Source organism: Neoarius graeffei, chromosome 5 (assembly GCF_027579695.1).
Source record: "Neoarius graeffei isolate fNeoGra1 chromosome 5, fNeoGra1.pri, whole genome shotgun sequence".
Taxonomy (NCBI): domain Eukaryota; kingdom Metazoa; phylum Chordata; class Actinopteri; order Siluriformes; family Ariidae; genus Neoarius; species Neoarius graeffei.
In genome coordinates, this window is record NC_083573.1 from 96911564 (window position 1) to 96932093 (window position 20530).

Below are 20530 nucleotides of genomic sequence, written 5' to 3' on the forward strand. Positions count from 1 at the left end.
GAGGCAAGAGTCGCCATGGAACATGAAGTTTGCGGATGATATTGTGATATGTGGTGAAAGGAGGTTGAGCTGGGTTTGGAGAGATGGAGGGACGCATTGGAACGAAGAGGAATGAAGGTGAACAGGAGCAAAACAGAATACATGTGCATCAATGAGAATGGGGATGAGAGTGTAGTGAAGATGCAAGGACCAGACGTAAAGAAAGTTGGTGAATTCAAGTACCCGGGGTCAATTGTGCAGGAAAATGGGGGCTGCGATAGTGAGGTGAGAAAGACAGGGAGTGCAGGCAGGGTGGAGCAGCTGGAGAAGGATTTCGGGAGTCATTTGTGATCGGAAAGTCCCAGCAAAAGTGAAAGGTAAGACGTATAAGACAATAGTGAGACCAGCTGTGATGTATGGATTGGAGACCGTACCCTTAACGAAGAGACAGGAGGCAAAGTTGGAGGTGGCGGAGTTGAGGATGTTAAGGTTTGCGATGGGAGGTTGGACAGGATAAGGAACGAGCACATCAGAGGGACAGAACATGTGGAGAGCTTGGGAATTAAGCTCAGAGAGATGAGACTGAGATGGTATGGGCACATCCTGTTGGAAGGAGGATGTTGAGGATGGAACTGCCAGGCACACGAAAACGAGGAAGGCCAAAGAGGAGATACATGGATGTGGTGAGAGAGGACATGAAAGTGGTAGAGAAGGATGCGGAAGACAGGGAGCAATGGAGACGAAAGATCCGCTGTGGCGACCCCTAATCAGGAGCAGCCAAAAGAAGAAGAAGAAGATTTAAACCTTTAATGGATCTATTTAAAAGTGGCTCATTAGTAGCTCGGTTAATTAGCAACTTTATTTCTGTTACTATCCAAATATCACCTGTCAGCAACATTTATTATTTATTAATATTTACTAATAACATATACTATCTAGGCGGCACGGCGGTGTAGTGATTAGTGCTGTCGCCTCACAGCAAGAAGGTCCGGGTTCAAGCCCCGTGGCCGGCGAGGGCCTTTCTGTGTGGAGTTTGCATGTTCTCCCCGTGTCTGCGTGGGTTTCCTCCGGGTGCTCCGGTTTCCCCCACAGTCCAAAGACATGCAGGTTAGGTTAACTGGTGACTCTAAATTGACCGTAGGTGTGAATGTGAGTGTGAATGGTTGTCTGTGTCTATGTGTCAGCCCTGTGATGACCTGGCGACTTGTCCAGGGTGTACCCCGCCTTTCGCCCGTAGTCAGCTGGGATAGGCTCCAGCTTGCCTGCGACCCTGTAGAACAGGATAAAGCGGCTAGAGATAATGAGATGAGATATAATTTAAACAGGCAAATGAACATCTACCTATAAATCCCTGCAAAGGTCCATCAGCGGGATGCAGGATGTAGAACTGATGCACTTTCCAACAGCACACTGGACCGATTATGGTAGAGGGATAAATGTGACGTGCAACCCGGAAGTGCTTTTAGTGATAAACAGAAGAGAAGTGGATTTGTTTTTACTGCGTTTATTTGTTTTGAACAATGAAATCGTGAACATTGTTAAAGATCTACGTTGTTGCAGCTTTAAGTAGTGACTGTATAACGCGTTTTGGTGTCTTTAATGTGTGACTGAGTGAGAATTGTGATGTTAAAGCTCACCATCAGTGTGTGTGTGTGTGTGTTTGCTGTAGTAGAGACTCAGGGCTGCTGTGATGGTTCAGGAGTGTGTGAGAATAATATAGAGTTATTTACGAACAGAAGGGTTTGTGAGATCTGTATTAAAAACTGGGATGATGATGATGAGGAGGAGGAGGAGGAAGATGAGGATGAGGGTTTTAATCCTCCTCCTAGACATGAACTGAAACTTTCAGCTCAAAAACTGTTAGGTAGGAAATAAACAAACAAATAACAAGCTAGTAATAATAATAATAATAACATTATTAGTGAGGTGAGAAAGAGAGAGAGCGCAGGCAGGGGAAGGATTTCGGGAGTCATTTGTGTCCCAGCAAAAGTGAAAGGTAAGATGTATAAGACAGTAGTGAGACCGGCTGTGATGTACGGATTGGAGACCGTACCCTTAACGAAGAGACAGGAGGCAAAGTTGGAGGTGGCGGAGTTGAGGATGTTAAGGTTTGCGATGGGAGGTTGGACAGGATAAGGAACGAGCACATCAGAAGGACAGCACATGTGGAGAGCTTGGGAATTAAGCTCAGAGAGATGAGACTGAGATGGTACGGGCACATCCTGAGAAGAGATGTTGAGGATGGAGCTGCCAGGCACACGAAAACGAAGAAGGCCAAAGAGGAGATACATGGATGGATCTCCCTGTATTCCTCATCCTTCTCTACCACACCTGTCACTTTCATGTCCTCTCTCACCACATCCATGTATCTCCTCTTTGGCCTTCGTCATTTTCGTTTACCTGGCAGCTCCATCCTCAGCATTCTCCAATGGAGACGAAAGATCCGCTGTGGCGACCTCTAATCAGGAGCAGCCAAAAGAAGAAGAAGATTTATATTTATTTATACTACGCATGTTTGTTATCGGGGCGGCACGGTGGTGTAGTGGTTAGCGCTGTCGCCTCACAGCAAGAAGGTCCGGGTTCGAGCCCCGTGGCCGGCGAGGGCCTTTCTGTGCGGAGTTTGCATGTTCTCCCCGTGTCCGCGTGGGTTTCCTCCGGGTGCTCCGGTTTCCCCCACAGTCCAAAGACATGCAGGTTAGGTTAACTGGTGACTCTAAATTGACCGTAGGTGTGAATGTGAGTGTGAATGGTTGTCTGTGTCTATGTGTCAGCCCTGTGATGACCTGGCGACTTGTCCAGGGTGTACCCCGCCTTTCGCCCGTAGTCAGCTGGGATAGGCTCCAGCTTGCCTGCGACCCTGTAGAACAGGATAAAGCGGCTAGAGATAATGAGATGAGATGAGATATTTCCCCTTCGTTTTGATGAGATGAGACTGAGATGGTATGGGCACATCCTGTTGGAAGGAGGATGTTGAGGATGGAGCTGCCAGGCACAGGAAAACGAGGAAAGCCAAAGAGGAGATACATGGATGTGGTGAGAGAGGACATGAAAGTGGTAGAGAAGGATGCGAAAGACAGGGAGCAATGGAGACGAAAGATCCGCTGTGGCGACCCCTAATCGGGAGCAGCCAAAAGAATAAGAAGAAGATGCTGTGTAATATGAAAACAAAAATGATATTGAGATGATATCGTTGTACACAGCGATACTGATGTGTGATATTTTAAAAGAAACTGGTGAAGTTGTGATGCTTCTGTTCTCTTCACTAACCCTGGTTGTGTTTCCATGGTAGTATTTTTTTTCCCCCGCCAAAGTTTTAGGCTGGCGGCACGGTGGTGTAGTGGTTAGCGCTGTCGCCTCACAGCAAGAAGGTCCGGGTTCGAGCCCCGTGGCCGGCGAGGGTCTTTCTGTGTGGAGTTTGCATGTTCTCCCCGTGTCCGCGTGGGTTTCCTCTGGGTGCTCCGGTTTCCCCCACAGTCCAAAGACATGCAGGTTAGGTTAACTGGTGACTCTAAATTGACCGTAGGTGTGAATGTGAGTGTGAATGGTTGTCTGTGTCTATGTGTCAGCCCTGTGATGACCTGGCGACTTGTCCAGGGTGTACCCTGCCTTTCGCCCGTAGTCAGCTGGGATAGGCTCCAGCTTGCCTGCGACCCTGTAGAAGGATAAAGCGGCTAGAGATAATGAGATGAGATGAGATATTTCCCCTTCATTTTGATGAGATGAGACTGAGATGGTATGGGCACATCCTGTTGGAAGGAGGATGTTGAGGATGGAGCTGCCAGGCACAGGAAAACGAGGAAGGCCAAAGAGGAGATACATGGATGTGGTGAGAGAGGACATGAAAGTGGTAGAGAAGGATGCGAAAGACAGGGAGCAATGGAGACGAAAGATCCGCTGTGGCGACCCCTAATCGGGAGCAGCCAAAAGAATAAAAAGAAGATGCTGTGTAATATGAAAACAAAAATGATATTGAGATGATATCATTGTACACAGCGATACTGATGTGTGATATTTTAAAAGAAACTGGTGAAGTTGTGATGCTTCTGTTCTCTTCACTAACCCTGGTTGTGTTTCCATGGTAGTATTTTTTTTCCCCCGCCAAAGTTTTAGGCTCGTTTTGGGACATGGTTATGGGTGGAAAAAGCAAGTCTGTGGGTGCCATTACTTTATAGTATTATTTTTTATTATTAACTGATTATATCACGACATGTCAGTTGTTGGTGTCTGCTATCTTTCTCATCTCACTAGACTGGGATGGACAGGACTTTCCTCAGGATGTGTGCCGATCCTAACAGAGCCGCTTGTTAGGTGTTGTCCGTTCTCTTTGGGTCTACTCCCAGTAAAGCTTGCCTTTCAGTGAGCAGATACTTTCCACCGATCACTACTGGGATCACTTTTGCTTGAGTTTGCAACGTCTTATTCATGTCAGTTGCCAGATTTTGGTATTTAGGCGCCATCTTGGTCTCCTTATCCTTCACTCTAAAATCTCCAGGCACTACCACATCGATGATGATGATGATGATGATGATGGTAGTTTCACTGTTCTTCTTATCTACTACAGCAATATCAGGCCTCTGGGCTTCGATCACGTTATCAATTCTGATGTTGAAATCCTACAGTATCTTCGTTCTCTGATACCGCTTCTGCTCTGTGATCATATCACTTTTTGCCATCCTCATTATTATTATTATTATTATTATTATTATGAAAAGGGGTTGATTTTATAAAAAATACTTCCCTAAAATCTTAAAGCGCAAGAAGGTCTGGGTTCGAGCCCCGTGGCTGGCGAGGGCCTTTCTGTGCGGAGTTTGCATGTTCTCCCCGTGTCCGCGTGGGTTTCCTCCGGGTGCTCCGGTTTCCCCCACAGTCCAAAGACATGCAGGTTAGGTTAACTGGTGACTCTAAATTGACTGTAGGTGTGAATGGTTGTCTGTGTCTATGTGTCAGCCCTGCGATGACCTGGCGACTTGTCCAGGGTGTACCCTGCCTTTCGCCCGTAGTCAGCTGGGATAGGCTCCAGCTTGCCTGCGACCCTGTAGAAGGATAAAGCGGCTAGAGATAATGAGATGAGATGAGATATTTCCCCTTCATTTTGATGAGATGAGACTGAGATGGTATGGGCACATCCTGTTGGAAGGAGGATGTTGAGGATGGAGCTGCCAGGCACAGGAAAACGAGGAAGGCCAAAGAGGAGATACATGGATGTGGTGAGAGAGGACATGAAAGTGGTAGAGAAGGATGCGAAAGACAGGGAGCAATGGAGACGAAAGATCCGCTGTGGCGACCCCTAATCGGGAGCAGCCAAAAGAATAAAAAGAAGATGCTGTGTAATATGAAAACAAAAATGATATTGAGATGATATCATTGTACACAGCGATACTGATGTGTGATATTTTAAAAGAAACTGGTGAAGTTGTGATGCTTCTGTTCTCTTCACTAACCCTGGTTGTGTTTCCATGGTAGTATTTTTTTTCCCCCGCCAAAGTTTTAGGCTCGTTTTGGGACATGGTTATGGGTGGAAAAAGCAAGTCTGTGGGTGCCATTACTTTATAGTATTATTTTTTATTATTAACTGATTATATCACGACATGTCAGTTGTTGGTGTCTGCTATCTTTCTCATCTCACTAGACTGGGATGGACAGGACTTTCCTCAGGATGTGTGCCGATCCTAACAGAGCCGCTTGTTAGGTGTTGTCCGTTCTCTTTGGGTCTACTCCCAGTAAAGCTTGCCTTTCAGTGAGCAGATACTTTCCACCGATCACTACTGGGATCACTTTTGCTTGAGTTTGCAACGTCTTATTCATGTCAGTTGCCAGATTTTGGTATTTAGGCGCCATCTTGGTCTCCTTATCCTTCACTCTAAAATCTCCAGGCACTACCACATCGATGATGATGATGATGATGATGATGGTAGTTTCACTGTTCTTCTTATCTACTACAGCAATATCAGGCCTCTGGGCTTCGATCACGTTATCAATTCTGATGTTGAAATCCTACAGTATCTTCGTTCTCTGATACCGCTTCTGCTCTGTGATCATATCACTTTTTGCCATCCTCATTATTATTATTATTATTATTATTATTATGAAAAGGGGTTGATTTTATAAAAAATACTTCCCTAAAATCTTAAAGCGCAAGAAGGTCTGGGTTCGAGCCCCGTGGCTGGCGAGGGCCTTTCTGTGCGGAGTTTGCATGTTCTCCCCGTGTCTGCGTGGGTTTCCTCCGGGTGCTCCGGTTTCCTCCACAGTCCAAAGACATGCAGGTTAGGTTAACTGGTGACTCTAAATTGACCGTAGGTGTGAATGTGAGTGTGAATGGTTGTCTGTGTCTATGTGTCAGCCCTGTGATGACCTGGCGACTTGTCCAGGGTGTACCCCGCCTTTCGCCCGTAGTCCTAAGAACAGGATAAAGCGGCTACAGATAATGAGATGAGATGAGAAATCTTAAAGCAAATAATTAGAATTAAATCTAATCACTATGCCCAGCACACAAAGACAAAGTGTAAGTGCAGGCAGTGAGTTGACGATGTACACAGCTGTTTCTGTTGTAATTGGATTAGGAACAGTGAAGAACGATTATGGATTTGTTAATATGGCGTATTGGAGATACCGTGAATTAGAAATGTGTGCGCGCCACCGTGAACGTGTTTCCTCGCTGACAAAACAATCAGAAATACAGCTCCGTTTTCTGATGGTCGAAATTTCTGGGCTCGTTTCAGATCTTTCGAGATGGAAACGTTGCTGGAACCTGGTGTCCCTTGTCCTGGAGAACTCCTGGACGTTTTAGTGTGTCCTCTACTTCTTTCCGTGCCCTATTTAAGGATAATGGTAGGAGCAGGGAAAAATGTAAATATGGGCAGGACAGGACAGGGATAGTCCAAGGTCAGGGGTGGAAACCTGTGTTTTACATCAGCTGTAAATCACTTTATTATTTCACTGAGGTCATGATAATTGTTTTACACTATTTAGACCAGATTATTATTGAGTGTATAGTTTACTGTATAACTCTCTGACTTCCTGTGATTGTTTTTTGTTTGAAATCGTCCTCTCCAGCCTCTCTCCCTCTTGATGAAGAGAAGGATAACGCTGTTCGGACGGTGACGAGGTGTGTGTTTTCTCCATCACAGCCCACACCACTGAGAGGGGAGGTTCAGCTCGCTGCTGTATCACAGGTTGAGATCACGCAGTCTCGCTTAACAACTCAACACTTTACACTAAATTTACGACATTACACTGTAACACTCAGTAATCTTGTAAACATCCTGTTTCACTCTAATCTGCCGAGTATGCCAAAAAGATTTCCGTTTTATATCCACTTCACTTCAGTATTTGTGAATGAATAAAAGTACAGAGTAAATTATTCGAGCTTGTTGCCATGAATCTGGAACATTTAATCACCCGCTTGTGACTCGTGTCACGGATGTTCCACAACATTAAGTCTCAGATTCAAAAGTTTGCCATGTTGAGCTCAAGCTAGGCGATATGACAGCGATCTCACACAGCGATCCTCAGAAGCAGCATTTCTACAAAACATGATATATACATATATATTTACACACACACACACACAGGGCGGCACGCTGTCGCCTCACAGCAAGAAGGTCCGGGTTCGAGCCCCGTGGCCGGCGAGGGCCTTTCTGTGTGGAGTTTGCATGTTCTCCCCGTGTCCGCGTGGGTTTCCTCCGGGTGCTCCGGTTTCCCCTACAGTCCAAAGACATGCAGGTTAGGTTAACTGGTGACTCTAAATTGACTGTAGGTGTGAATGTGAGTGTGAATGGTTGTCTGTGTCTATGTGTCAGCCCTGTGATGACCTGGCGACTTGTCCAGGGTGTACCCCGCCTTTCGCCCGTAGTCAGCTGGGATAGGCTCCAGCTTGCCTGTGACCCTGTAGAACAGGATAAAGCAGCTAGAGATAATGAGATGAGAATAAGTACACACGCGCACACACACACACACACACACTGGATGGCGCTGAGGCTTATCCGTCTGGTTTCGAGCTGTTCCTCCATTTTTTTTTCAGGATGTGCTGAAGAACACCTTGGACCTGGACGAGTCTGTGACCCGAAGAGAAGATTTTGTGCAGCGTGTCAGTGGGGTGAAACTGTTTCCTGGTTCCGTGCCTCTCGCTCACAGATACGGAGGCCATCAGGTATTCAGTGGGCTTTAAACTGTGGGTATAATCTTAATCCTATTCCTAATCTTAATCCTATTCCTAATCTATGCCCATTCCTAATCCTAATCTAATCCTGTTCCTAATCTTAATCTTATTCCTAATCTATTTCCATTCCTAATCTTAATCCTAATCTTAATCCTATTCCTAATCTATGCCCATTCCTAATCCTAATCTAATCCTGTTCCTAATCTTAATCTTATTCCTAATCTATTTCCATTCCTAATCTTAATCCTAATCTAATCCTATTTCTAATCTATTCCTCATACGAATCTAATCTTATTCCTAATCTAATCCTATTCCTAATCTAATCTAATCTAATCTGGAGAAAAGTGTTTTTAATGAAATAAAGACTTGCTGAAGTGTATAAGAAAGCTAAAAATGGGCAGTAAAATTCTTGACGTGAGATCTGTCTGTGTCTCATAGAACAGCTTTTTAACCTTAACCCATTAAATCTTATCTTATCTCACAGTTTGGTTACTGGGCGGGGCAGCTGGGAGACGGGCGAGCACATTTACTAGGCGAATACACAAACAGGTTATAATTAAGTAAAATATATTTTTATTTTTCACTCAGTTGCTGGTTCTTTTCTACTTGACACATGTTTAAATACATATTTACATGGTGTCTAACAGAAAGGGTGAGAGATGGGAGCTTCAGCTCAAAGGCTCGGGGAAAACTCCATACTCAAGGTAATGATCATCGCCAGACTTTAAATATGAATGTCTGATGAAGTAATGGAAGCGAGAGTGAAGTTCCTGTCGTGTGTGTGTGTGTGTGTGTGTGTATAGGTCTGGAGATGGGCGTGCAGTGCTGAGATCGTCTGTTCGGGAGTTCCTGTGCAGTGAGGCCATGCACTTCCTCTCTGTCCCCACCAGCAGAGCTCTCAGGTGAACAATAAAACATCACACACACACACACACACACACACACACACACACACACACACACACACACACACAGAGTCCAGGAGCTGAGAGTGATTCAGGAGCTGCAGGACTAAACTAGGAGGCTAAAGTTCATGAACAGATTTTGCTGATGGTTTGAGAGAAGTACAAATCACTATTGGAGGTGTTGCTAGGTGGTTCCTGTTGTACTCCAGGTCATTGCTATGGTGTTATCATATCAGGTCGTTGCTATGGTCTCCTAGTTGGTTGCTAGGTGGTTAATATGATATTTCAGCTAGTTGTTAGATGGTTGTTATGATATTGCTTGGCGGTTGCTATGGTATTAGTGTTTGACAGGCTGTTGCTAGGTGGTTCCTGTTGTCTCTCATCTCATCTCATTATCTGTAGCCGCTTTATCCTGTTCTACAGGGTCGCAGGCAAGCTGGAGCCTATCCCAGCTGACTACGGGCGAAAGGCGGGGTACACCCTGGACAAGTCGCCAGGTCATCACAGGGCTGACACATAGACACAGACAACCATTCACACTCACATTCACACCTACGCTCAATTTAGAGTCACCAGTTAACCTAACCTGCATGTCTTTGGACTGTGGGGGAAACTGGAGCACCTGGAGGAAACCCACGCGGACACGGGGAGAACATGCAAATTCCGCACAGAAAGGCCCTCGCCGGCCACGGGACTCGAACCCGGACCTTCTTGCTGTGAGGCGACAGCGCTAACCACTACACCACCGTGCCGCCGGTTCCTGTTGTACTCCAGGTCTTTGCTGTGGCGTTTATTAGGTGGTTGCTATGGTCTCCCAGTTGATTGCTAGGTGGTTCAAGCAGTTGTTAGGTGGTTGTGATAGGTGTGTTGTGAGGTGGTTCCTGTTGTACTCCAGGTCATTGCTGTGGCGTTTATTAGGTGGTTGCTATGGTCTCCCAGTTGATTGCTAGGAGGTCACTAGGTGGTTACGATGATATGATACTATACTATGACCGCCTAGCTAGGTGGTTGTGATTGTATTAGTGTTTGATAGGGTGTTGCGAGGTGGTTCCTGTTGAACTTCAAGTCATTGCTATGGTGTTCATTAGGTGGTTGCTATGGTCTCCCAGTTGATTGTTTGGGTGCTGCTAGGATGTTACTAAGTTGTTCCTGTGGTATTTCTGGCCATTGCTAGGGTGTTGCGACATGATTCCTGTGGTATTCCAAGTGGTTGCTAGAGTGTTGGTGAGGTGGTTGCTATGTTATCGCAGGTTGCTGCTAGGATTGGATTAGATAGTTTTTTTTTTATTGGCGTGGAGGGGTTATTTGGTTTATAGCAGTAGTTAACTCAACCAATACACATCATGAAAGGATGTGGCTAACTGGTTACTATGGTACTCTAGGTGGTTGCTAGGTGGTTGCTATGGACTTCATGGGTATTTTATGTCACAAATCTACACAAAATATCCCACAATACATAATCAGCTGGAATCGGGACGTTTTGCAAAATTATTTACGAATAGAAATGTGAAGTTTGTGTAAGTATTCACCCCCCCTTTACTGTGAAAGAACCGAGAGCTTCCTCCACGAACAGACAGCATCATGAAGACCAAGGAGCTGTCAGAACAACCCTTTACATCTGTTGTGTCACAGTAAAAGGAAATATTTTGCACCTTCAAATGTTAGTGTAAAATAAATAAATAGATAAATCTGATTTCAGTCATTTCAACTCAAATGACGAACAGTAAAACTACCTCCTTCAGTCCTGCCGTGGTGTGATGTGTTGATGATGACTGATGATGTACTTCCTGTTTGTGTGAAAGCCTGGTGGTGAGCGACGAGGCCGTGTGGAGAGATCAGTTTTATAACGGCACTGTGAGGACAGAGAGAGGTGAGTCTGAATACACACTCAGCATTTTCACTGTGTGGCTGATGGAGAGAGAGAACAGTGTGTGTGTGTGTGTGTGTGTGTGTGTGTAGGAGCTGTTGTCCTTCGTCTGGCGCCATCATGGTTCCGAATTGGCTCTTTGGAGATTTTATCCAGAAGTGGAGAGCTGGATATTTTGAGGTATTATTATCAGGAATGTTATAGCGTCTGGAAAGATTTGTCACAAGAAATATTATATATATACAGTGCCTTAAAAAAGTATTCATACCCCTTGAACTTTTTCACATTTTTCCACCTTACAACCACAAATTTAAAAGTTTTTTATTGAGATTTTATGTGGTAGACCAACACAGAGTAGCACATAATTGTGAAGTGAAACGAAAATGATAAATGGTCTTCAAAATTTTAAACAAATAAAAATCTGAAAAATGTGGTGTGCATTAGTATTCAGCCCCCCTGCGTCAATACTTTGTAGAGCCACCTTTTGCTGCAATTACAGCTGCAAGTCTTTTGTGGTATGTCTCTACCAGCTTTGCACATCTAGACACTGAAATTTTTGCCCATTCTTCTTTCCAAAATAGCTCAAGCTCAGCCAGATTGGATGGAGAGCGTCTGTGAACAGCAATTTTCAAGTCTTGCCACAGATGCTCAATGGGATTTAGGTCTGGACTTTGACTGGGCCATTCTAACACATGAATATTCTTTGATCTAAACCATTCCATTGTAGCTCTGGCTGTATGTTTAGGGTCATTGTCTTGCTGGAAGGTGAATCTCCTTCCCAGTCTCAAGTCTTTTGCAGCCTCCAACAGGTTTTCTTCCAGGATTGCCCTGTATTTAGCTCCATCCATCTTCCCATCAACTCTGACCAGCTTCCCTGTCCCTGCTGAAGAAAAGCATCCCCATAGCATGATGCTGCCACCACCATGTTTCACAGTGGGGACGGTGTGTGCAGGGTGATGAGCAGTGTTAGTTTTCCGCCACACATAGCGCTTTGCATTTAGGCCAAAAAGTTCAACTTTGGTCTCATCTGACCAAAGCACCTTCTTCCACATGTTTGCTGTGTCCCCTACATGGTTTCTTATGCCTGTCTTTCAACAATGGCTTTCTTCTTGCCCCTCTTCCAAAAAGGCCAGATTTGTAGAGTGTACGACTTATAGTTGTCCTGTGCACAGATTCTCCCACCTGAGCTGTGGATTTCTGCAGCTCCTCCAGAGTGATCATGGGCCTCTTGGCTGCTTCTCTGACCAGTGCTCTCCTTGCTCGCTCTGTCAGTTTAGGTGGACGGCCATGTCTTGGTAGGTTTGCAGTTGTGCCATACTTTTTCCATTTTTGAATGATGAATTGAACAGTGCTTCTTGAGATGTTCAGAGCTTGGGATATTTTTTATAACCTAACCCTGCTTTAAACTTCTCCAGAACTTTATCCCTGACCTGTCTGGTGAGTTCTTTGGTCTTCATGATGCTGTTTGTTCTTCAGTGTTCTCTAACAAACCACTGAGGCCTTCACAGAACAAGTGTATTTATGCTGAGAGTAAATTACACACAGTAGGACTCTATTAACTAATTAGATGACTTCTGAAGGCAATTGATTGCACTGGATTGTATTTAGAGGTATCAGAGTACAGGGGGATGAATACTAATGCACACCACATTTTTCAGATTTTTATTTGTTTAAAATTTTGAAGACCATTTATCATTTTTGTTTCACTTCACAATTATGTGCTACTCTGTGTCGGTCTATCACATAAAATCTCAATAAAAAACTTTTAAGTTTGTGGTTGTAAGGTGGAAAAATGTGAAAAAGTTCAAGGGGTATGAATACTTTTGCAAGGCACTGTGTGTGTGTGTATATATATATATAATTGTTTTTATTTTGGTGTATTTAATATATTTTTTAGTTTGTTACCTGTATTTGTATATCAGTTTTGTACTTTAACTAGGCATATTAGGTGAAAACTTAAGCTCAATCCAAATTGCTTGAAACTGGTCTCATTGAATTCAGAATAGAATGCTAAACAACTTAATTTTTACAGAATTAAAATATGTTTATCCGTTCCTGAGATATTACAAATCAAAGATTGAAAAAATGCCTTAATTTTTCAAGAAAACGGCCATAATATTCTGTATGAGGGTCACATGATCCAAAATGGGCCTTGTTAACCAATTAGATCAAATGTTTTTTCTTCATAACTTTTTTCTATTTTTCAAGATATTTATATGGTACAAAGATTAAAAAATTAGTAAAAACAGATTATGCAAATTAGCATTAATTATGCTAATTATATACAGTGGTGCTTGAAAGTTTGTGAACCCTTTAGACCTTTCTATATTTCTGCATAAATATGACCGAAGACATCATCAGATTTTCACACAAGTCCTAAAAGTAGATAAAGAGAACCCAGTTAAACAAATGAGACAAAAATATTATACTTGGTCATTTATTTACTGAGGAAAATGATCCAATATTACATATCTGTGAGTGGCAAAAGTATGTGAACCTTTGCTTTCAGTATCTGGTGTGACCCCCTTGTGCAGCAATAACTGCAACTAAACGTTTCCAGTAACTGTTGATCAGTCCTGCACACTGGCTTGGAGAAATTTTAGCCCATTCCTCCGTACAGAACAGCTTCAACTCTGGGATGTTGGTGGGTTTCCTCACATGAACTGCTTGCTTCAAGTCCTTCCACAACATTTCGATTGGATTAAGGTCAGGACTTTGACTTGGCCATTCCAAAACATTAACTTTATTCTTCTTTAACCATTCTTTGGTAGAACGACTTGTGTGCTTAGGGTCATTGTCTTGCTGCATGACCCACCTTCTCTTGAGATTCAGTTCATGGACAGATGTCCTGACATTTTCCTTTAGAATTCGCTGGTATAATTCAGAATTCATTGTTCCATCAATGATGGCAAGCCGTCCTGGCCCAGATGCAGCAAAACAGGCCCAAACCATGATACTACCACCACCATGTTTCACAGATGGGATAAGGTTCTTACCGTATGCTGGAATGCAGTGTTTTCTTTTCTCCAAATATAATGCTTCTCATTTAAATCAAAAAGTTCTATTTTGGTCTCATCCGTCCACAAAACATTTTTCCAATAGCCTTCTGGCTTGTCCACGTGATCTTTAGCAAACTGCAGATGAGCAGCAATGTTCTTTTTGGAGAGCAGTGGCTTTCTCCTTGCAACCCTGCCATGCACACCATTGTTGTTCAGTGTTCTCCTGATGGTGGACTCATGAACATTAACATTAGCCAATGTGAGAGAGGCCTTCAGTTGCTTAGAAGTTATCCTGGGGTCCTTTGTGACCTCGACGACTACTACACGCCTTGCTCTTGGAGTGATCTTTTGTTAGTCGACCACTCCTGGGGAGGGTAACAATGGTCTTGAATTTCCTCCATTTGTACACAATCTGTCTGACTGTGGATTGGTGGAGTCCAAACTCTTTAGAGATGCTTTTGTAACCTTTTCCAGCCTGATGAGCATCAACAACGCTTTTTCTGAGGTCCTCAGAAATCTCCTTTGTTCGTGCCATGATACACTTCCACAAACATGTGTTGTGAAGATCAGACTTTGATAGATCCCTGTTCTTTAAATAAAACAGGGTGCCCACTCACACCTGATTGTCATCCCATTGATTGAAAACACCTGACTCTAATTTCACCTTCAAATTAACTGCTAATCCTAGAGGTTCTCATACTTTTGCCACTCACAGATATGTAATATTGGATCATTTTCCTCAATAAATAAATGACCAAGTATAATATTTTTGTCTCATTTGTTTAACTGGGTTCTCTTTATCTACTTTTAGGACTTGTGTGAAAATCTGATGATGTTTTCCGTCATATTTATGCAGAAATATAGAAAATTCTAAAGGGTTCACAAACTTTCAAGCACCACTGTAAACTGTCAAATCGGTACACTCAATAAAAAAGTAATAAAACATTATTTCTAATCCCCTCTTTGTGCTCTGTAGGCCTTTGTATTTCTCAAAAGTAAGGCCTACTAGTGTTTTATATGAAAGAAGATAAATTATTATTTCATTAATATTCACAGCTTTCAAGGCGAACCTCGAAAAACTGTCTGAGCCACATCCAATAAACAATTCACATTCACTGAAGTGAAATTGACACTCGTGTTTCTGACTTCTGTTTTTTTTAAATCTCATTCCGACCACTAAGATGTCAATATTTTTCATCAAAACAACTCGTTATATTCTAAAATAGTTATTTATTTACAAGAATTGGGTTGATTTTGAAAAAAATAAGTAGGTAAAGCTATGAAAACTCACTTCAAAGTCTCCTGTGAATCAGAACATCAAAACTAGTAGATGGAAAATTTTGCTGAATCCTTCATCAGAAACAGTGAGAGCGAGAGAACATCCCTATAAAAGTTATCTGATTGATATTGACAAGTAATCCAGTGGGAAACTGATAGAAAGAGAGAGAGAGAGAGCGCTTTCCCATGACTCAAAAAAAAAAAAAAGCACCGGCAATTTCCCGACATCCCGCGAGCAGAGTTTTTACTCTGTTGTACCAACTTCAACCTGCCGTTACTCCCAAAGTACTGAACAGATCTTAATGAGAAACATTTCTTTGAAAAGCAGAGATTATAAACTTTTTAAGGATCATATTCATGATAGAAAATATTCAAGAGTTAAACAGTGACCGATTTAGAAACTTAGGCCCTGTTCACACGGCAACGGATTCAGGTGAATCTGATAAAACTGTTTATCGTTTCAGCCTGGCATCCACACGGCACCAGCGTTTTGGGTGCCCCAAAACGAAATCTTTTGAGAACGGGTTCCAGAGTGAAAATATCTGGCAACGGAGCCATTGCGAAGTCGTCTGGATGAGTAGAACGGATTTGTTTACGATGACGTCACAACCACATGTGCTTCACACCGGGTAGAAGTGTAACGAACTTGATGCGAGTTGTCAACAAATCCTATAACTTGGTTCATGAAATGCGCTTACAAAATATGTTCACTGTGAATATTTATTGTGTAATGGTGCAAAGTGAGAGAGACAGAGTGAGAGAATAGCCCTTAGGGCAGAGTCAATCCTGCCAGCAAAAATAGGGAAAAAAAGGAGCGATCTCACCTCTTCAGATGTTGGTTTAAGTCTGACAATACATTCCTCAAAAAGGGCGTAGAAGAACAAAGTAATCCATCAACGTGTAGCATTCAATTTATTCCGGACCATTAAAGAATTCTGGAGGATATCAGAATGTTGGCGTACTGGCTTCCATCTACCCCCGTTCATTCCTCTTTCCGCGTCTCCATTCAAAAAATGAGCACGTGATTTAAAGGGACTATATCCATAGGATAGGGAGTGAGAAAGTGTGTGCGTGTGACAGTGACAGGGATAGTCACTGTGCGCATGCGCAGTTATGCGCATGCGTCTACTTCTATTGTTCTGGTGTCTCCGATGGGACCGTCTTACAGCGCACGTAGAGGTGTGGCATGTATATTGCATCGTTTTCAGCAAGCGTTGCGTTGCCATATGTACCTGATATTTTACTGATCCGTTGCCCATGTGGACGCGATATTTTAAAAAAAAATCTCGTTGCTGTTGTCGTGTGGATGTAGCCTTAGATGAGCGTCTGCATGGACAATTTTCACAGCACGGCCAGCGAGCGTCTGATGCGCCTACGTTAAGATGTTACCTTATTTTAACGTTAAATTTAACAGTAAAGTGTTTCAACAGTATAAGCAGGAACTTTATCTCCATAGATATACACTACCGTTCAAAAGTTTGGGGTCACTTTGAAATGTCCTTATTTTTGAAAGAAAAGCACTGTTCTTTTCAATGAAGATCACTTTAAACTAATCAGAAATCCACTCTATACATTGCTAATGTGGTAAATGACTATTCTAGCTGCAAATGTGTGGTTTTTGGTGCAATATCTCCATAGGTGTATAGAGGCCCATTTCCAGCAACTCTCACTCCAGTGTTCTAATGGTACAATGTGTTTGCTCATTGCCTCAGAAGGCTAATGGATGATTAGAAAACCCTTGTACAATCATGTTAGCACAGCTGAAAACAGTTTAGCTCTTTAGAGAAGCTATAAAACTGACCTTCCTTTGAGCAGATTGAGTTTCTGGAGCATCACATTTGTGGGGTCGATTAAATGCTCAAAATGGCCAGAAAAATGTCTTGACTATATTTTCTATTCATTTTATAACTTATGGTGGTAAATAAAAGTGTGACTTTTCATGGAAAACACAAAGTTGTCTGGGTGACCCCAAACTTTTGAACGGTAGTGTAGGTGTGTGCAAAAGTTTGGGCACCCCTGACCAAATTACTTCTTTTCACTTCAAAATGTTTAAACACGATCTCTGCAGCAAACTGATTTTTTTTTAATAAAATTTTTTTTTTCTGCAAATGGTAATGCACAGTTACTTTATATTTACTAAACTTAAAAAATATTTGTGACATTTTTAATATTTATTAAATTATCAGTACATTTATTTATACATTATTTTATGTCTATTCTGTATGTAGTGTGCAGTACGTTATGGTATTATGTACTATATTCAAATAATATTAAATGATAAATGTACTGTTCTTATTTATGTTATTGAGTTTTGTGTGTGTGTTTTTTTACATTCTACAGGATGTTGTTAAATTTTGTAATAAAAGAGCATTTTCCAGCCATCGAACCCACAGATCCGAACAAATACGTGGTGAGAGAGAAAGTTTATTAATCACAAAAAGTTTATTATTAATATCTGTTTTTGTTCTTAAGAATTAATGTGCAGCCAGAATGAGAGTTTTATAAAAGTAAAATCTGAAACGAACACAAACATGTTTGTGATGAGTGGTGTTTTGGTACGGCAGGAGTTTTTCTCCATGGTGGTGAATGAAACCGCACACATGATCGCGAAGTGGATGTCTGTTGGCTTCGCTCACGGTGAGCTCTTTCATCATAACAGCTGGATTATTACACTTCAGAGTTCATCATTCACAGATCATAGGCGTATTTTTTATTGTTTAATTACAGGTGTGTGTAACACAGACAACTTCAGCCTTTTGTCCATCACTCTAGATTACGGTCCATTTGGGTTTATGGAGTCGTATAACCCGAGTAAGTCTCACTGCATTTCACTTTTACATACCACTAAGTTCAGGAATGTCAAATAATAACCATAAAAATTCATACGTTTGCCTTAAAATACAAAAATGCAAAATAATATGCACCAACAATTTCAAAATCTGTAAATAAATCCTTAAAAAAATCCCATGAATAAAGTCAGGAGAGTTCTACCGTCTTTTGTCTCAAGTTATAGAGACTGTATGTTTGGGATCGTTGTCAGATTCTTAGCTGATGACCTCAAAATTTTCCTGTACATCTCTCCATTCACGTTCCCGTCGATGACGTGTAATGCCCCAATACTGTCTGCAGAAGCAGCCCCATATCATGATACTCCCACCACCGTGCTTCACTGTGGATAAGGTGTTCCTGGAATCAAACCATCTTTCTCTGCATATGATGAGCTGAATTATTTGCCAAGAGTTATATTTTTGCTTCGTCTACCTAGATCTATTTCATGCAAAGTAGTCTAACCACTCCTATTTTGGAGCAGCCCCAAATTATGGTGCTCCCACCACCGTGCTTCACTGTGGATGTGGTGTTCCTAGGATCACACCTTCTTTCTCCACATATGAGGAGCTGAATTATTGGCAAAGAGTTGTATTTTTGCTTTGTTTAAACAGATCTATTTCATTCTAAGTAGTCTAACCACTCCTATTTTGGAGCAGCTCCATGTCATGATGCTCCCACTACCGTGCTTCACTGTGGATAAGGTGTTCCTGGGATCACACCTTCTTTCTCCGCATATGACGAGCTGAATTATTGGCAAAGAGTTATATTTTTGCTTTGTCTAACCACTCCTATTTTGGAGCAGCCCCATATCTTTCTTCTCCGTGCTCTTGTGGAAGGCGGTCACATTCTCTGTCTCTCCCTTCCCTTATCTTTCCTGCTTCTGCTGTCTCGTCTGTCTAGTGTCTGTACTTTTGAGAGACTCTCTCTGCACTGGTCTCCAAACTAAAAATCATGGAACTGATAAACTGGTCTCTTCACGCAATTGACACAATCTTCTCGACGAGAAGCCTGGGTTCGGGGGAATGTTCACAGCTGGCTACACGATGGATGTGTAGGAGCGGTGGTGGGTCATGTGCCTGGCGGTTCTTTCTGTGGAGGACATTGAAGACATCTACCTATTCGGAACCATGATTACAGGACTTTTGCTGATTGGATTAGGCATTGCCCTGGTTTATTGAGGAAATCAGAAAATGGTGACAGCTGTTCAAAGCCCCATAAAGCTGCCCAACATGATTGAAGTGGTGGGCAGAGCTGTTGGCACTCAGACTGTGGCTATTCAGAACTTGAACCGCAACATGGATAACGTCATGGAGAAGCTTTCGACTTTGCAGAGGAAAATGGATTCGAGAGACCAGTATGGATAATCAGAGTAGTCGTGTAAAGGAATGCGTCTGCTCGACCCAAGACCAAACAAGCCCAATCTTATCTGCTTTCGGCTCCCTCAGACAGCACTGGCCTTGGCCAAGGTCGTTGCTGGGAAAACAATTCCCCCTGGAGGTCACTGCTGTTGGACTCTCTCATATTCCTCCCCCCTCTTCCTGTGGTCGCTGCTTCACTCCCAGTGTGACAAGCGGGTGCATGACCAGCGCCATCATGGCTGCAGGAGTGGATGGCTGCTTGCTTGCACTGGGTTACCTCTACCTCCTCCATGAGGTGTAGAAACCGAGATGAATACGTTGCAGCTTATTGCTTGTTGTAATGGTTGCAACGGTTACTCCTGCTGCTTTCAGGCCATCCTGCAACTCTTTTTCGAATGACTGCTGGCTTCTCTATGACCTTTCCTGTCACTTCATTAGTCTGAGAGTGTGTTGTGAAATCTCGCATGGCTCACATATCTAGGGATGATTAGTTGCGCTTGGCTTGATGTTCCACCTCTGAATTCTTGTACCAGTTGCGTTGACAGGGATCTTTAAGTGTCCTAATACTTATTTTCACTCACTGTATAATGTATTTTGTCACACTTGTAGGCTTGGGGATTATTTCAGTTCCTGAATTTTGTTTTACTGAATCTAGATTTTGTGCCGAACTCATCTGACGATGAGGGCAGGTACAGTATTGGAGAACAGGCTAACGTCGGCCTGTTTAATCTCCAGAAGCTTCTTGAGGCTCTTCATCCAGTGCTGTCTTCACACCAGATAACACAGTGAGTCTGTTCAGGGTTACAGCTTTAATAAATGAGTTATTTTACTGTTTAGTGAATATCGTAAAGATAAGCTCGTCTCCACTGCTCAGTGTGATGATGCATGCTCGACCATTTAATGATGGACGTCTCAGGACTGGCTGCATCTCCAAATGTTCTCTTTACTTCTCTTATAATACGCTTATATATATATAGAATGATTTACACTTGTATCATTCACACATTTACTGCTTGTATTTTTATTGTCGTGTTTATCAGTGCCACGATTTACATGACTTCATGAAATGAATCATCCTTGTATGTGTTTATCACTCAGAGCTGAGCGAATACTAAGAGGATATCCAGATATCTACCACAGAAGGTGAGCCGGTATGT

General features: G+C 42.7%; 1 protein-coding gene across 4 annotated transcripts in view; it reads left to right on the forward strand.

Moving 5' to 3' along the window:
- Positions 1-1441: 1441 nt before the first annotated feature.
- Positions 1442-20530, forward strand: part of LOC132887140 (protein adenylyltransferase SelO-like) — a 31192-nt gene continuing 12103 nt past the window's right edge. The window contains exons 1-13 of one of the 4 annotated variants that reach the window (XM_060922553.1): positions 1442-1843; positions 7033-7151; positions 8000-8128; positions 8622-8686; positions 8785-8841; positions 8941-9039; positions 10845-10912; positions 11002-11089; positions 17527-17596; positions 17751-17823; positions 17914-17997; positions 20029-20158; positions 20472-20516. In XM_060922553.1, coding sequence (XP_060778536.1) covers positions 1603-1843; positions 7033-7151; positions 8000-8128; positions 8622-8686; positions 8785-8841; positions 8941-9039; positions 10845-10912; positions 11002-11089; positions 17527-17596; positions 17751-17823; positions 17914-17997; positions 20029-20158; positions 20472-20516 — 1268 coding nt within the window. In that variant the 5' untranslated portion in view covers positions 1442-1602. Of the gene's footprint in view, positions 1844-2812; positions 3013-4837; positions 5187-7032; positions 7152-7999; positions 8129-8621; positions 8687-8784; positions 8842-8940; positions 9040-10844; positions 10913-11001; positions 11090-17526; positions 17597-17750; positions 17824-17913; positions 17998-20028; positions 20159-20471; positions 20517-20530 lie in introns of those variants that run through there. The other 3 variants (XM_060922554.1, XM_060922556.1, XM_060922555.1) reach the window with 3 other exon arrangements.